This window comes from Schistocerca cancellata, chromosome 12 (assembly GCF_023864275.1).
Source record: "Schistocerca cancellata isolate TAMUIC-IGC-003103 chromosome 12, iqSchCanc2.1, whole genome shotgun sequence".
In the NCBI taxonomy this organism is placed as follows: domain Eukaryota; kingdom Metazoa; phylum Arthropoda; class Insecta; order Orthoptera; family Acrididae; genus Schistocerca; species Schistocerca cancellata.
The window spans coordinates 89,880,683-89,898,950 of NC_064637.1; the positions used below are offsets into that span (position 1 = coordinate 89,880,683).

Below are 18,268 nucleotides of genomic sequence, written 5' to 3' on the forward strand. Positions count from 1 at the left end.
AGATCCCCTCACCTTCACACATAAATCTATACAGTAAAGTGAGGGCCTCCCATTTGTCGGCTGATCCGTGATAAGACAGGCGAAAAGTTAGACTAATGGAGGATTATTAGTATTATCTCTATTTTCATTCGCTCTCTCTCTTTCTCTCCTTTATGTATGTACAGTTTTAATATAATATTTCATTGCGTGAAATCAGCCAATTAGGATCTTTGGTGGAGTCCTTCGTCTTGGTAATCAGCGGCTGGCTTGCTGTAAGAGATCTTTACATTTATTATTACTGTTAAACACTGCATTCAGTCGGGAGAATCAATCGTGTGGACAATTTGTTCCTTTTACGAAAGATTGCGAATTCCATATGTGTACGAAGCCTTTTTGGACGATTTAACACAGACTCAGTGATTGCAGGCTCTCTTCGACACAGCTGAAACTTCCCCACTAATTACAGGGCCAACGTGATCATCAAATGATTCAGAAAAAACTCATTCGTTCATTCACTCCAGAACGAAAAAGTCACAAACGTTATTTATGGAGGAAATTGTGTATTAAATCCATCTCCATTACATGTCCAGATCTCCGGTGATTCCACGCCTTAATTATTTTCCGTTTACAGTCTCTTTCTCTTCAAACAAACCGCTAGCGGAACAAATGTTAATTGGCTCGCTTTAGCGAGAAGAAAAGCAAAATATGTATCTCTGAGAAACACGTCAATCCCTCAACAGATACTCCAGAAGCTGTCCTAGTTACCACTCTAACGACCATGGAGAATGCATATATGCATCTCTGTTATTTCAAAGAATAAACGCACTAGAAAATACTTTGGTGTCGTCGAGCTGTCGCCGCATATGTTACGAAAAAATCAGATCAGATACTTTTCCAAAGTGAATGAATGTGGATGGTTTGATTGACAATGATTAATTGGTGCGTGGTAGAGGGTATCTTCTGTGGGGACATTACAACATGACACTACCCAGAGAGAGGACCATCGTGATGGACGTACGGCTCTGGAACATGGTACTGCCCCTACAGCACCAATCTGAGCAGTTAGCGCCACAATGACACATCGGAATGTTGCACATCGAGGACAGCACCAAGTGAAACGTACTGTAGCGTGCATCCCACTGACCCGAAACCAGCGTCACTTCCGACTTCAGTGGTGTCAAGGGAGAGAGCTCTTTGGAGTGCAGGTTGGAGGTTTGTTTTTACCGACGAAAGCCGTTTCGGCTTGATGCCAGTGATGGCCCTGTGTTGCTTAGAAGTGGGCCAGTAGAGGACCTGCAACCAATCTTTGTGTGCTGCACGCACAGAACCTAAACTTCGAGTTAATGTCAGGGGTGCGATTTCGTATGACAGCAGCAGCCATCTCGTGGCTGTCCCACGCACCATGACTACAGGCTTCTACGTCAGCCTGGTGACTCGGCCTGTTGCGCGACATACATGAACAGCATTCCATGGCGTGTTTTCCAACAGGATAACGCTTGCCCACATACCGCTGCTGTAGCCCAACATGATTCAAGAGTGTCTATTTGTTGCCTTGGTCTGCTCGATCACCATATCTCTGTCCAACCGCGTACATACGGGATATCATCGAACAATAATAACTCAAGCGTCATTTACAAACAGCATTAAGCGTCTCTCTCTTGACCGACCATGTTCAATAGGCATGGAACTCCATCCCATAAACTGACGTCCGCCACCTGTGCAACACAATGGATGCACGGTTGCATGCTTGCATTCAACGTTCTGGTGCTTACACTGGTTATTAATGTACCAGCATTTGACATTTGCAATGGCATGTATTCAAATGGTATAAATGGCTCTGAGCACTATGGGATTTAACTTCTGAGGTCATCAGTCCCCTAGAACTTTGAACTACTTAAACCTGACTAACCTAAGGACATCACACACATCCGTGCGCGAGGCAGGATTTGAACCTGCGACCGTAGCAGTCGCGAGGTTCCGGACTGAAGCGTCTAAAACCGCACGGCCACCTCGGCCGGCTGGCTTGTATTGCGCTTACGTTAACCTGTGATATTGCATATTAATCACTAAAATATGTTACCTATACAAATGTATTCCCGAAATTTTATTACTCCACATAAATAGTTTTTTGATTTTGCGGTTTTTTCTATCAGTGTATTCCTAGTGTTATTAGCATCACGATTTACCGCCAACAGCTACTGAAAAAAATTCCTTTGTCATACAACCAGTTACGGTCCATAGAATCCTATGAGGTGTCGTAAAATAATTGAAACAGCATTTGAGTTCCTACAGAACCAAAGGCCTAGAATAACATGATGCGTCACTGTTCTGAAATACTGGATTTTGTATTATTTGGTGTCTGATTTGACACGACCTCGTAAGCTGTTGTGAAATTTTAAGATACCTGGCGTTGGTCTCCGGATCGAAGCTTTGTGTACAATAAAGAAATTTTTACCAGCAGCTTTCGGCGTTGGATCATGACTGTTTTTTATATTTACGAGCTCTAGGGTACCACCTGCTTGAAATATATCATTAGTACATTCGCGACATTATTTTGAGCTGAGCTATTCCTGAATTTACCGAGAACTATAAAAGTGACATCAACGATGCCCTCGACTGCCAATAGTAAGGCGAACTGTGTCCCGTCAACACCTGGCTGGGCTGAGGAGTGGCGGCCAGCTGTGGCGGGTGAGATGAGATATGGTGGATGCGGCGCTGTAGGCAGCGGCTGCTGAGAAATTCCAAACATCCGGCAGAACCTGTCGGCCGGCCGGGTGCGGCGGCCAATCAAAGCCTCTCCCATTAGGACGCAGCGGCGGCTCTCGGCTAAACGCTGGCTGGGGGGACGGGCCATCACGCTGCCATCGCTCTGGACACGCATCGACACTCGCCACAAGCCAGCAGCTGAACTATTTCACTCCCTGTCTCAGCTGGCGTGTTCACAGAAATACAACGCACACACATGCCACCATCACATGCATGCCACCATCACATGCATGCAACCATCACGCACATACGCACACATCCACTCTTATGCGTATCAATGATAATTCATTTGTTCGGAAATTTTATTCAGTGTTTCCCATCCCCCACTTCCTACGAAGTTCGAGTGGTTTCCCTCTATAGTCGTGAAGTACTCTTAACTGAGAGCCACTATTCCCACTCACAGTCCAGTTCTACAATAACCGGTCTTGCTCACTTTGGAACAACAAAAAATGTTTTTCCAGTGGAGATACATACACACAATGACAGTAATGATTCCTTTCCCGTCAGATCACCGAAGTTAAGCGCTGTCGGGCGTGGCCGGCACTTGGATGGGTGACCATCCGGCCCGCCATGTGCTGTTGCCATTTTTCGGGATGCACTCAGCCTCGCGATGCCAATTGAGGAGCTACTCGACCGAATAGTAGCGGCTCCAGTCAAAGAAAACCACCATAACGACCGGGAGAGCGGTGAGCTGAATTTACGTCCGTCCTAAGCGCATCCTTAGTGAGGATGACACGGCGGTCGGATGGTCCCGATTGGCCACTTGTGGCCTGATGACGGAGTGCTTAATGATTCCTTCCCCCACAAGCAGTCCCATCTATTCGATGGAGATGAGCCTCAGCGCGTTGTTTCAATGGTGGCTGTCACCTTTCTTTAAAATATAGCGTGTATGTTAACCTATCTCAACACTACGTTTTTTACTTTCTTGTAGAGGGAAATATTTACGAACATATCCACGTCCCAACAAAGCTTTCTACACTATTTTCAAGTAAGTATATGACCTGGTGGTAACATCGAAAGTTCCATGAGTGTTTCTCGGGCCACGCTGCTGTATACAGAAAAGTCACGACTCCAGAAATTTGTATCGAATGCAGGAAGAGCTCAGAGAATCGTCGCTTGGTGCTGATTGGTGATTAACCCTCGAAATAAAAACAAATCTAAGGAAGTGCATATAAATAGGCTCAGTGCGAATGACCCGCCATTGTATGAGTAAACGACTGCCGTACAATCACTCTAACCACTCACATGTGTTAAATATGTGTAACTAAGCGCAAGGAGCGATTTAAAGTGGAACGATCACATGAAACTAACCGCAGATAAGGCAGATACCAGACCTTAGATTCACTGGAAGATTCCTCGGAAAGTGTAGTTCGGCCTCAAAGGAGGTGGTTCATAAAAGCCTTATTCGACCAATATTGCTCCTTGGTATGGCATCGGTATCTGGCAGGACTGGCGGAGGAAATAGAAAAGATCCAAAGAAGGGCAGTACGTTACAGGTTCATTTAGTAAGTGAGAAAACGCCACGGTGATGCTAATCAACTGCATTGGCACACGCTACAAGAGGGGCGTTCACAGTGCTGTTTACTGTTAAAATTTCAGAGATCGTACATTCCTAGAAGAGTCGACAAGCATATCCCCTCCTAAGGAAAGATCATCGAGGTACGAGCGAATACTGTCTCAACCCACGTCTAACTAAACGAGACGACGCGATGGAAGATGTGTCCCTTCGCTGAGCATGAGAATCATTACGAAGCGGAGAGCACTGAGAACGGTATCTCTCATAACTCATTACGGGTGGACTCGTTGCCGCTCCAGAGACGTGCAGTCGTACACAGTGTAACTCCCTCCCTTGTTCTACCCGGGCAGCTGTTGTTCCACGCCGGCCATCCAGATGACGTAGAGCCCCGCTCCGGAATCCTTCACATAATTCCTCCAGCCGGCCGGCCGCTGCTCGCCGGCAAATAGGCGCCAGACACGACACGTGCTCGCCGCTGCCGCCGCCGCGTCGTAAACTCCACACTCCACTGTGCGAGTGCGTAAGCGCGCGCCAGCGCTGGCGGCTTATCTTACGGCCTTGTCAAGGCCCGCCGTAGCTTACCGTGCGCAGTATACGCGCCGGCTGCGACGAGACCTCTCTATAGAGATTTCTTTCACCCGTCTACATCGCTTGTCTCACCCACGCTACAGAAAGAATGCCGCAAAATTACACTTTATACTGAGCGGGTGTCGCCAGCAGAGCAGCTCAAAACGTCTTTCTTAATTACATCACTTTGGGTGCTAGGCCGTCTCATTTTCTAACACCAAAAACAGCCGTAAGGAGAACCGACGTTTCGACCATCTTTGTATCCGTCACTTCAGGACGGTGAAATTGCTACAAACCTTTTACCATTTAAAAGCTGAAGATCATAGCTACAGAGACAGTAGAAACGTCTGTTCTGTGTATGACTGAAAGAAAGCTAAAAACAACCCGTAAACAAAACTGACGTTGCTACCGTCTTTGTAGCGGTCCTCTTCAAGGTGACTAAACGGCCACAAAACTGCAGTAGTTTCATCGTGAAGCTGATAGCTGGAAGGACGGTAGAAACGTCGATTTGGTTTGAAGTTGAATAAAGGCGACATTTTTCAGTTTAAGCTGTAGAATTTATTAGGACAACTAGTATCTGCTTAAAAAAAGCCATTTTATTGTGTTTACTCAGAGCAAGGCGCCATAGGCATGAAAATAACGAAATCAGACTGTACTACCGATTGCGATGGCTAATTGCAATGAAAATGTTACTGTTTATAAATCATCTCAAAGAGAAACATTTTTACTCTAACTGATAAACTATCACGAACGGTTGCTCAAAGAATAAAGAATGTCTTTCGCTGCCTTTTTCCGACTGATGGACTTTGCTTACGGTAAACCCTGGAAAGTTGTTTATTTACGCCAGAACATTATTCACGGACAGGCTTCAACAAAAATTACAGCTTAAGTAGAAAAATGTCGCCTTCATTAAACCACGAGCAAAAACCGCGTTTTTACCATCTTTGCAGCTGTTATCTTCAGGGCGATGAACTGCATTTTGTGGCAGTTCCGCCCCCCTCAAAATGCCAGCTGCTTAGACGCTCAAAGCGTCAGTTTTGTTTATTATTGGTATTACTGTGACAAACCTACAAGGCCTAGTGCCCAAAATAGTTTTACCCAAATTAACACTGATCAGAGCCGACACCTCTGTAGCAAGTCATTTGCAAATAATCTGAGGATACACAGTTATTTCTAAATACTTATAGAAGTAATTGATGGACATTGACCGCAACGACGATGAATGCGTCGGAAAAAAAGTGAGAACCAACACGTGCTTTTACATCATACAGGTGATTGCTGTATTTTTCCAGTAAGGTGACATAATTGACCTATTTATTATGCCAAATAAACTTCTGTAAAAGGAAATTGTCCTATGAAATAACCGTACTGTGTGCGTCGATGATGAAATAAAGAAGGTAAAGAATTAATACAGGTTTACTTTTAGTTTTTCATCCCAACAAGTGTAAAATACTGTACGTTAATTACTTACCTTCTCATGAACGCTAGTATTTGTAATTTTAGACGCACAATAGCAAAATACAGTGATAACGCTCTTAGGAAGTAACTTCACTCTGGTATTAAAATTTACTCCGCATTACATGTATACATATAATATAGTACTTCTGTTTAAGCGAAATTATCTTCTTAGAGATCTTTATGTCAACTTATTTTTCAGTGCTTTTCATTGTTAAAAACTTTACTGTCAAGAGAAGTCCGTTGTTTATACGTTTTGTGGTCAATAAATTTCTGTGTTATCAGAACAGGCAGTATCTCCGTATTTCTGTTTCCTTAATGTATCTTTCCTTGTTCAAGCAATAGTTACTTTCTTATAGAGCAGTCATTAAAAAATCCTCATAAAGAAACCATGCTACATAAAGAAAGAGAGATTTCCATAAGCAGAGGTCGCGATGCCCAGTTCTCATTAGCTTAGTGTGAGTGCATGATCATGTACGCCAGAGCAGTTAGTATTTAATCGTCATATTTAATGAAGGCCCATTAGGTTAGCCAACTTCTTGGTTAAGAAATGTCTAAGCAAAGCAGTTTCTGTTTGCACGTCGTGTGTAGTTGGAGACTTCGACGCACGATCAAGCGAGGAGCTCCAAATTCACCCGCTAATTCCTACGTACGCTTCTGTGTTCACAGGCGCCAACGGGTTGCGCCGAAGAGGTCGGCAGACATACACACGCTACCAGACGCTGGAACTGGAGAAGGAGTTCCACACGAACCACTACCTGACGCGGCGGAGGCGCATCGAGATGGCGCACGCGCTCTGTCTGACGGAGCGCCAGATCAAGATCTGGTTCCAAAACAGGCGCATGAAGCTCAAAAAGGAGATACAGGCCATCAAGGAGCTGAACGAGCAAGAGAAGCAGGCGCAGGCGCAGAAGGCGGCAGCGGCGGCGGCTGCGGCGGCGGCGGCTCAGCAGCAGCAGCAACAGCAGCAGCAGCAGGCGGGGGCGGCGGGTGGAGGCGGCGACAACTAGGAGCGGTGGGGCGAGGCGGCGTGGGGCGGCGTGCACTAGCAGGTGAGTGGGCCGCCTCCAGACTCTCCCGTCTGAAAGGGGCTTGCTGAAGCCCCACCGAGATGGCGCACACACAGTAAAAGGCCAATAGGTACACAAAACGACCTCTTTTAGTAAACAAGCAGGGACAAGTATCTTGTTCACAATACGTAAGCTTCACCTGTAACTTCTATCAGAACAAATTGTCGTAAACCATGAACAGTTCCTGCTGCCTGACTTTCTTAATAACACTGTGTTCCGGATTCTGTGCCCCATCTTCATACAATGCAGCTTTTGCCGTTAGTGTGCTCCTGTTTCCACCACCTTAACTGACTGCACTTCTGTTGACGGTAGCAGCATTACACCATTTTTGTCACAGCAGACCTGAATGACGACTGCGACACAGACACCTTTAAAACAAATATATTCTCAGAGTACTGAGGATAAACATTGAAACTCACTGTGCTTTATTTAAAAAATGCAGACCAAGCTGATGCTGGTTAATTTCTTTATTATGACATGCAATGAAGAGTCGCCATAAACAATTAGTTATTTTAAATAACATCTCTCCCTGACATCTTTCTCTTCTAACATTGTTTATTGTAGACATTGTCAACTGTATCAGTATCAGTTCCTCTAGCAGTCTTGGATTCTGGTATCCTAATCCAATGTCCGTAGTGCCTTTGTAGCCCCAACACATCCCTCTTTTAAGAAAGTTACGGCTCCTTGATGCACCAGGAAGTATCCAATGAACCGATACCCTCTTGAAGGCCACAGTTTCTTCCCCACGAGCGAGTACCTCATGAGTTCTTCGATCTACGCATCTAATTTCATCACTTCTGTCGAACCACATTGAAACGCATCTAATCTCTTATTGTGTAACAGCTTATGGACCACGTTGCACTCCCGTACAAGGCTATCCTGTAAAGAAATATCTTCATGAAAGGTTTTATAACAGTTGTATTTACACACGATAATAACAAATTTATCCTATTCGAAAATCCTTTTCTTACTAGACAAAAGAATTACAGACGTTGGCTGCGAGTAGGCATTAATTAAAATCAATGAGGAAATCTGAAAGTTTATGCCGAACCGGGATTCGAACTCTGGTCTCCCACTTACTATGCAGATGCTCTGACCACTGAGCCAGCCGGACAGAGTGGTCATCGCAACTGCAACCCTTTCGTCAGACCCAAATTCTCAACGTACTCACACTCTGCTTATCCTCATTACTCGCGGGATATCGCCTATTTCCGTAACAGTTTTAGCCTGATGCACCTTTTAACATTTTTTAAAGTGACTTTCCAGTCCGTTCAACTGCTCTTCCGTTTGCCAACTCTGACGAAGTTACAGTTTTATCTCCAAACCGCGAAGTTTTTATTTCTTTACTGTTAATTTTAATTCCGCTCTTGTCTACTTATACTGATTGCTCAATGTACAGAGTTAACAACAATCGAGGAGAGGCTACAACTCCGGTTCACTCCCTTGTCAAGCACTGCCTGTCTTCCATATTCAGCGAGTGTCGTATAACTGCAGTTATATTCTGTACAAGTTGTAGATAACTTTTCGCCGCTTGTGTTTTACCCCTACATCTTGCCGAATTTTATTTAGTACTCCGCAGTCGACCACTGAAGTCGCCAGACCACAACCGAGCCTCGAATTTTCTGACCGCCCGCCGCTCTTGGCGCCTATCGCAATGCTAGGCAGGTCTTCCTGGTAGGCTGCTCTGGCGACACCTGGTCGTTACCTCGGGTAATTGCCGGGCAATAACTCGGCCGTCCGGCGCGTCGTTTAAAATTATAAAACGTCCGTTTCCTGCCAGACCGGACCGCCCAATTAAACGGCTATGCCTGCGCTCCGGTGATTCATTTACCGCTGTCGATCGTGGACTGTACGACCCCACCTGGCCTTTCACAGGCGTCTTCACAACGAACGGCACGTTGCCAGCGTTCTCTTTCCCTCTTTATGTCAGCGCATGCGCTTCATTTTAGAATACCACACAACATGGGAATGTCCTCTATCTCCGCGAATTTCAATGATGAAATTTTCTACGGTTATCAGCCGTGTCCTGACGTCGTGTATTCGCAACGTTTCGATGAATTTCCTACTCGTCATCTTCAGGCGAAACAAAAAACAAGCAGAAACACGTCGAATGGTTGTGAAATCATGACGCCACGACTCTGCTCACCATCCCAGATATTATCCAACACAGAACATTTCATCTTTTTACCTCATCTATCATACTTACGAACACACTAAAATAATCCTGACTAACCACTAACTTAATCAGATTTTCACTCTGCAGCGGAGTGTGTGCTGTTATGAAGCTCCCTGGCAGATTAAAACTGTGTGCCGGGCGAGACCCGAAGTCGGGACCTTTGACTTTCGCAGACCATCAGAGTTACCCGAACACGACTCACGCCTCGTCCTCACAGAACTGGTCCGCGAAAGGCAATGGTCCCAAGTTCCGGCACACAGTTTTAATCTGCCAATAAGTTTCATAACCACTAACATATTTACAGTTAGAATGGCTGAAAATTGGCATTGGGTATACGTTGAGGCTGATCTGGTACCGACCATTAGCTGCAACCGTGCCACTAAAGCACTTGTATGTATAGAATATTCCTAAGTGTTCTCATGTGTGCTTTCAATCACACTTTCACTGTCTAAGATCTTTTATCTACACCTTCCAGTGGGTGCACCTGCATTGGAACACATTTCGAGCCGTATGTTCATATGAGCTTTTCCCTCCTTACTCCCCCAGGGATCATTTCCTGCAGATCATCCTGTATGAAAGATGCTCCAATCCCTCGTCTCCATCATACCCCACTTTTTTCTATTCCTAATCATTGGCTCGTGATTTACACACAATTAAGAAACAAGTTAGTGCAGTGGTTCAGACTGGGCTAAAATTTTGAAGCAGAGTAGCTCAAATCTCAGTCCTGCAATCCAAATGTATATTTTTTGTACTTTGTCTAATCCACTAATGGAAAAGCATATAATGGTTCCTTTGGAAAAACACACATTTGATACCTTCCGCACCCTCAGCGAGTTCCAGCTGTAGCTTCATATTCAATGCCATTAAACCCTAACCTTCCTTTCTTTCATACCTAGGAATCCCGAAAGCTTTTCAGTAGACCCTATTTAGCAACCATACCTTCATCACTTCTCCACGTACCATTCTGCAATTCATTCAACCTCATGTTTTCTATTTTCGCGAGTTTCTCAAATACCTGGTGCACGTCTTCCCACATAGAATCGACTGGCGTTAGTCACCATCATTCATTGGGATGAAAGCCAGTTGGTTCCTTGAAACTGTGCCCAGACCCTCCTTCAGATACTCCCTCTACCCATGATTTCAACGAAACGTGATGCCTGCCTCATCCTCTTCGAGTCCTGGCTCAGAAAAACGTTTTATGTCTTCGCGGACGTTCAGTTATGTCTCTCAACTGCAGTTTCTTTCCTCGCGCATGAAGGAATGGTAACAGCACTGATCCTTGTGGTAGTAAATAATTTTGTATACTTATAAAACTCAGAATTTTGTAGAAGTTCAAATCACTGAGTGTGAGTACAGATTCGAAGTTTCGAAGTTTTCCGTTATCAAGAGGCGATACTGAAGAAGGTGGTAAACTTTTTTCTCTACTCAAATTCTGCGCTGCTTTTACAGAGAGAGATTTACACAACACACGCTCAAACCTGTCCACTGATATCTTTTTTTCAGCCTGCAGAATTCAGTTCGTTCAAATATACAGAAATGTGACATGCCTCGTTTCTCTTTCACAGGTAGGGTACGCTCGCTGACTCGCTTGCATGCGTGCGTTTACGAGTGCGTGAGCATGCGTGTGCGTGTGCGGTTGCTGCGTACGAAGCGCCAGCGCCGCCACACACATACACTTTCACGACCGCCAGCCACCACTACCGACCTCCACCTGCGCCGACTTCGCAACGACCACGCCGGCGTCGCCGGGGAACCCCCGCAAGATGCCGACTGTGAGTGGAACGCAGGGACGAGTGCAAAGGCGACACGAACCCCGCCACGTGGTGTGCACGTGCGTCAGGTGCCTCGCTTTGTTTCTGTTACCGCCTGTTACAGGTACCTCCGAGTACCGCCCGCCTTGTATCATAGGACTACTATTCCACTGTATACCAATGTTCAAAGCCGGACATTTTAGCCCTTTTGTGCTGTGCTTCGAGTAGAACGTTCTTTCAAAGCGACGTTCTGCATTTTTTTTCCACTGTTCGAGCTTCCGAGTTCAGTTTCCCGTGCCGTGGACACACTTATAGCGAAGCGGAAGTGTGGAAAAAAAGTTCAAAGTGTTTTCAAATTACTTGATTTCACAGTACGAAGCGTGGACAGTAAGCGCTCAGTTTCGAAGCAGGAGATGTGTACTTAGAAAAGGACTCACAAGTGTAGAAATGTTGTAGAATGTATCTTTCCTCTCCTTCACACTTGTGAGCACAAAAGATTCTGCTAAATATTAGCCATTACTGTGTAAGAATGTAATGCATACTGCATGTGTTGTAGCGAAGTATATACTGTTAGCTATTAATCGATCAATATTAGTTAAGGTGTGTCTTAAATTGTTATCTGGAAGGCAGTAAGGATTCAGTCGTTCCCGGTTGGCTTAAGACTTGAACCGATTAAAAAAACTGTTGAGACAGCTGCGAACATTTGCTCTCGAATGACAACGTCAACTGTTGATTCTGACATTGCTTGTACCCGCAGACAAAAACTTTTTTCTACAGTCGAAGCACTTTGCAAAGCTTTAAAATCGTAACCATTACTCCGGATTTTCGTGGTAACTGCGAGATGAACTTTTCCTTAAAGTGGGGAAGTGAGTTCGATGAGCTCTTATCTCTCTACTGCTCACCAAAGTTCTGGGAACCTAGCTTAAAGTCTTTCATTTGCTCGAAAATGGCTGATAAATGTGTAACTTTGACGTAAAGATTGGAGGTGACTGAGTATAGTAACTTCTACCACTGCTCTAAATAGCAGGACAGTTTGTGTACTTGAGGTGCTGTGGCATATCCGAGCCAAACCACGTCTCAAAATTTTCAAATTTTCCGATCTAGAGGACCTGTGAGGAAGAGATTTTTTTCTGTATATAAGATCGAGTAATGTCCATACTTTGGCTCTGATATGACCATCGCGATAGACATTTCTGTGGTGTAATTACAACAAAAAAACTGGCCATTCATTCGATATGGTTCATTTGTGTGAGCATTGTATTCTTGATTGTATATATTGTACGGGATTTCCCGTTCTCCGCGGATGATGTGGCCGTAGAGCGAAACGTTTTGGTACATGCGAGAATTTGTGAACATCGAAGTGTCTCCTCAAACGAAGGCATGTTTCTCATTTTTCCGCAAGTTTGTTGGGAGTAGCAAAGAAAGAAAATTCCTTTTGCAGCGAACGGGAGATTCCGGTTTGCCTATTTGGTCACTAATATTCCAAGGTCGGAGACATCAGAAAAAACTAGTGGTCTCCAAGGCGACAGAAGACGCAAGAAAGTCCTGTCTCTGTCAGTGGTGGAATCGCAAATGCGGGCAGGCCACCTTAATGGTACGGGCTTCGACCCTCGTAAGGAACGAATTGGCCTCGCTCGAACCACCTTTTTTAGCGTGGAACGTGGCGGACGGACTTGTTCGTAATAGCTGCAAAGTCTCCTCTTTCTGCTCAACGGATTCCACCAGCCTGTCCCGCTATAGAAAGAGGGAGGAAGACCAGCGGGGACTATTGTTGCGTTAAGGTTGGCACTACCTGTTCTCACTCGCATCGACAGCGAGAGGGACCGGCGCCGGCGTTGACGTCGAGACGTGCCTCTTCCCACACGCGTAAACTTTGCGTACGCGTGTATTTCCCTCGCTAACAAGCTGGAAGCCTGATCCCCAATAGGAGTTATGTCTCCATTGAGACGCCAGGCGGGAGCGAGATGGTTCAGCTGGAGGGACACCCCTCCCCTCCCACACCTCTCCCCCTTTCGCTGTCTCGTCAAACACGCCTTCCGGTTCCTGAAACTGCCGCCGTATCCAGGTAAACTGCGTACGTCCTTTTCAGAGACATAAGGTCCTCACGACAAAAAAAAATAATTTCCTCCCTCTAGTTCATAACATGGTCTACTTGCTTCTCCTTCTCCCCCTCCCAACCATGATGCCCTCTCCCTCTCACCTCCCCCTCCCATCCTCTCCCGCAATCACCGTAGCATCAAAATACTATCCAGTTGCCGTAGTTAGTGCTCAACCTGAACAAACAAAAAAACCAAGTATTAATATGTGTAGTAGAGTAGCTCTTGCTTCGTATATTTTACTCGTTCAACGTTAGTTAAGAAAACAGTGTTCTCCCAACGAGGAAAAAAAAAACAAGTACACGTCTTATATGTTTGTGATATTTATTAAGTTGTTTGTTAAAAAAATAAGTTTTCGTTGTGTTTTCGTTTTACTCTTTTCCGAAAGCGGCTACTGTTAAAAAAAACTACGCCTTCGGATGTTAAGAAAAATACTCGTATTTTAGTTTACAAACAAAGAAACCATTCTACAGAAGCTGTATACGACATAAGCATTAAGAAAGTGTATGGTTGTGATGTTTATTTATTGATCGATACGTTTTCTGTACAGTCTGTTCGTTTTGTTTGGGTGTTTGGAGAAAGTGCGTTTTTTTCTCGTTTTGTAAAAACAAGCGTGTGATTGATGTTACGTTTTCGTTTTGACTTGTAAATTAGCATGTATATCAGTTCTATAATTACTTTGTTTGGTTGAATTTTACGTAATATTTCGAAGATACTTTTATTGAATAACAGCCTCTTTCTTTACCTTCTTTGGATTAATTTAGATTTTAATTTCATGTATAATTCAATTGCGTTCTTTAATTTTTTCAAACATTTTGTAATTACTGATGGACAGAAATTTCTTAATTTATTGTCGAAATTTGTACAAGGCTTTTATTTTTTTAAATAAATTATGGCACTGATTTTGAAACGAAACCACATTTGTATTCTGTTTCTCGAACGCACCCAAGTCCTTTTATAAAGTAATTAGTTGATATTCCATAGAGGTAGGAAAACAGTGTTCACACTGGAATAAGGAAGAGAATACGTCAGGTCACTGGTATTCTCTAAAGCAGTTCCAGTTGGTTCTCTTTCAAATCCTTGTCCAACCCTAGCTTGTGCTCCGTCTACAATGAACTTATGATAAAAATCAACCTAAACTCCAGCTTTTCTCCAGATCAAAGTAATTCCTTACGCTAGACACGTACGCTTTTTCCCTTTGTCCTTGCCCATCTCAAGTGCAACCCCTTCCTGCTGATCCCTCTTCCAATACTACATTATTACCAGATAATTAAGGTGACACTGATCTAGACAATTTTATTGCTAGCATATAAAATTTTAGTTTTTCTGATCGTGTGTTTGTTGAGTAGGGCTTTCTCAGACCAACACACACTCTTCATAAGGAAGTCACATTTAACCGTTGTGTGTGGTCAGAGTAACATTTAGCTCAAAGTTCAACGTGTTTGATTCTACGAACAAAAAGAGAAAGCAGGAAATAAAACAAATTTTTGATGCACATTAATCAGAAAACTAGACTGAGGACTCATTTCTATACACATTCAAACTTAAGATTTATTGATTTGAAGATAATTGCACTGTACCTGAAGAAAGGAGTGCACACATGTGTAAACATTCACTGATAAGCAACAGATGTTAAGAATTAATACTTAAACGTCGATTAAAGAAGCAGGTAATCTCAAAGCAACTCATTTCTTTTCACCCACATACATGACACTGAATTATTATTAGTTACATACCTCAACGAGTTATGAAGCAAAAGAACTTCGCAACAACATGTGAAGGAATGATCGCTGTCTGGTCATTGAGGATGAAGGTAGGCATATACTTAAGCTGGTTAATGTCAGATGAAACGAAGTTGAATATGTGGCAAGTGGCAACTAACTTATGGCTGTCATCTTTTCGAATTCTTTCTTAAGGAGTGAATTTGTTTAGAAGTAAAATATTAACGGCAATGTGAAACTATGAGCAGTTCTTTAAGTAACATGTTGGAGTTTCATGACACAGTAATGAGAAAAGTGGTTTGGAAGAAGAGTAGAGAATTGTGTATGACCTTTTTAGCAGGCATCAACAAGTCAGGTAGGGGATGTTCATTAAAAACATGAGACGTAAGAGGAAAATAGAATATGTGAACTGGAAACGAAGACCATCCGATCTTAAAACATGAGTTATAAAACAGATTAATATGAAACGAATGCGGTACTCATAATTTACACGAATCTTCTATTTTCTTTATTTTGTTTTCACAAAACTTTGTTTCACAAGGTTAGAAACTAATTCATTGAGAAACATACATGCTATTTAAACACCACATGCTCTACGTCCTAGATGACTATTGAATCACGTATTTAATATATGAACAGTGTCACAATTACATTTTTTCATTTGCATTACTTTGTTTTACACATTCCTGTTTCACACTAATACGGGATAAATTTTCAGAATGATGTTCGCCTGTACCATACTGAAGTAATCTTGCATGTTTAGTGCACAATACAGGCAGGAGTGAATACAGAACTGTTCTGTGATTATGTTCATTTAGCTGGCATATGTTGTGGTTTTTAGAGACGTTAATACCTGTCACCTCATCAGTGAAAATTCCTGTTTCGTGCCGTAGCGGGATAACTTTGTCCTTTCTCTGTAATGCTATTTCCATGCAATGTTTTTATTGCTAATATCAAGGTAATCGTGCCGAAAATAAAACAGTACAAAAAATGCAATGCGATCCCGAAACATTTCACAATAGGCAACCCGAATTACATTATTACCCTTGGATGTGGAAGACGTGAATTGAGTTGCCTGTCTTAAGGTGCATCATACCGATTCCGGCTCAGCTTTATTTTGCCGAGTTTACACAAGCAGACATTTGATAATTAAAGACATGTGTCTGCAAACTGACAACTTTAACAATAACAATAACAAAACAAAGACAGCATCAGGGTCACTTTTGTTTTATTTCAATTTACTGGTTTTAGTGGATAATACAGATCATCTTTAGACCCACATGACTACAAGTCCCATTTCTAGTCTGCCAGGCTAGCCGCGCGGTCTAACGCGCTGCTTCCCGAGCTTCCGGCACGGTCCCGAGCACCAATCCACCTGGCGGATTAATGTTGAGTTCCGTTATGCCGGTCTGCCTATTTCGACTCAGTTACCCTATGTCGGCGATTGCCGTGCAAGCACTGTCTCCACATATGTATACCCATGATTACTCTACCACGCAACCATTCGGGGTTACACTCGTCTGGTATGAGACGTTCGCAGAGGGGGGGGGGGGGGCGGCGGTCCACATGGGGGCGAACCGCACAGTAACCCTGGACTCGGTGTGGGGCAGCAGTAGGGTGGGTGGACTGCTGTGGTCTGTTGTGAGGTTGTGAACCACTTAGGGCTACGGCAGGACGAAGCCTCTGTAGTTTCCCAGTTCAATACACATAAAAACCCCATTTCTGAAGTTTCCCTGCCACTGTGTCAGTAATTTTGTAACATATTTGCGTCCCCCTTACCTAGGATACTGGTGAATATCTTGAGTCACCATTATGTCTGCATCTGTTCTGGGGTCTTTCGATTTACCATATCCACTGCCAACGATGGTAAAAGGTAGTTATCCACCTAACTGGTACATTAATAACAGTAGTTACACAGGCAATCGTTTATGTAGCTAAGCGACATGACCTCAGGGATATTTCGTGAGCAATTGCCTCTGATCCACGTTATAGTCAATAGCCTTAGGGCCTGATTTAGCCCGCTCGTTTATTTTACTGATCGACAGAATAATTGTGACAACACACATTTTCAGTAGACATCTAAACAAGAGGATCAAGAAAGTAACAGGTGTAGAGCTGTTCATGAGCCTACATTGAGATCAATTCCGATGTGATAAGAAACCAACACAGACAAAACTGCTGAAGAATGTCACACCATCCGAAACTTTTATCATAAAATGTTACCATTATGAAAAATATCTGGTGATACCTCGTCGTTGCTTCTGGCATCTATGAGCAACATATACACCCCTCTGACTCTCGAAGTAATAAAATAATGTACATTTTATTGTATTTACGTTATCATACTTTTCAACTAAGGTATATCAAGAAATACTCATTATTCACGATGTTCTCCAATTCAGCCTCTGACTTCATTGTCAGCTTGGCGTTTCATTTATTACACTGGAGACCCAGAACACAAATTTCGAATCCAGATCTGTAGAAGTTCCATCCACATTTCTTTCTTCCAGAAGACGTCGACTCCAGCTCAACACCCACGCAGTGACGCTGTTTCCACGCACGGTTTCTTTTTATGTGGGTAATACAGCTCGAAGTTGGTTTATGTAATGTCTGAAATGTTAGAAAGAACAACACTGATTTCTTTGTAACCAGTTACCTTGGTATCTGTGCCTTCGACACAACCATGACGATGAGTTGCCATCGATTATATTAAATGGTAAGATGACCTGTTCGTAGTAGGGTGTCATCTTTATAATTCATTATACACCGAAAAGTGAAACATGAACTCTGACAAATGTGTGTGCACGTTTCTCCTTCTTGGGACCATATTACACAGACAACTTGTGAAAGGGGTCACAGACGTAGCTTCTACATGTTTGTTTCAAGAAGAGCCATGAGGCATCAATGAAAACTGCAACAAAATGCAAACAAATGTGTGATTCTTATTTTTCAGTGCCTTTTCTGCATTACTATCTGCTCGTATTAGGGTTATTCTGGTTTCCAAGGCATCTTACAAATGCTTCTACACACAGACAGAATTTTGTGACGTCATTATGAAAACACTGGCGCCCACAACATTGCAAATCTTACACAGTAATACTCCTTTAACTAATTATATTAAGTATTTGAAGAGTAAGTACCTATGCATAGAACGTTACTGCAGCAAACTTT

General features: G+C 43.4%; 1 protein-coding gene across 1 annotated transcript in view; it reads left to right on the forward strand.

Annotated features, from left to right (window-relative positions):
- LOC126109407 (homeotic protein ultrabithorax-like) overlaps positions 1 to 12,729 on the forward strand; it is an 877,703-nt gene extending 864,974 nt beyond the window's left edge. The window contains exons 3-4 of the mRNA XM_049914436.1: positions 6,953 to 7,335; positions 11,095 to 12,729. Of these exons, the coding sequence (XP_049770393.1) occupies positions 6,953 to 7,293 (341 nt within the window). The 3' untranslated portion in view covers positions 7,294 to 7,335; positions 11,095 to 12,729. The remainder of the gene's footprint in view (positions 1 to 6,952; positions 7,336 to 11,094) is intronic.
- The last annotated feature ends 5,539 nt before the right edge of the window (positions 12,730 to 18,268 follow it).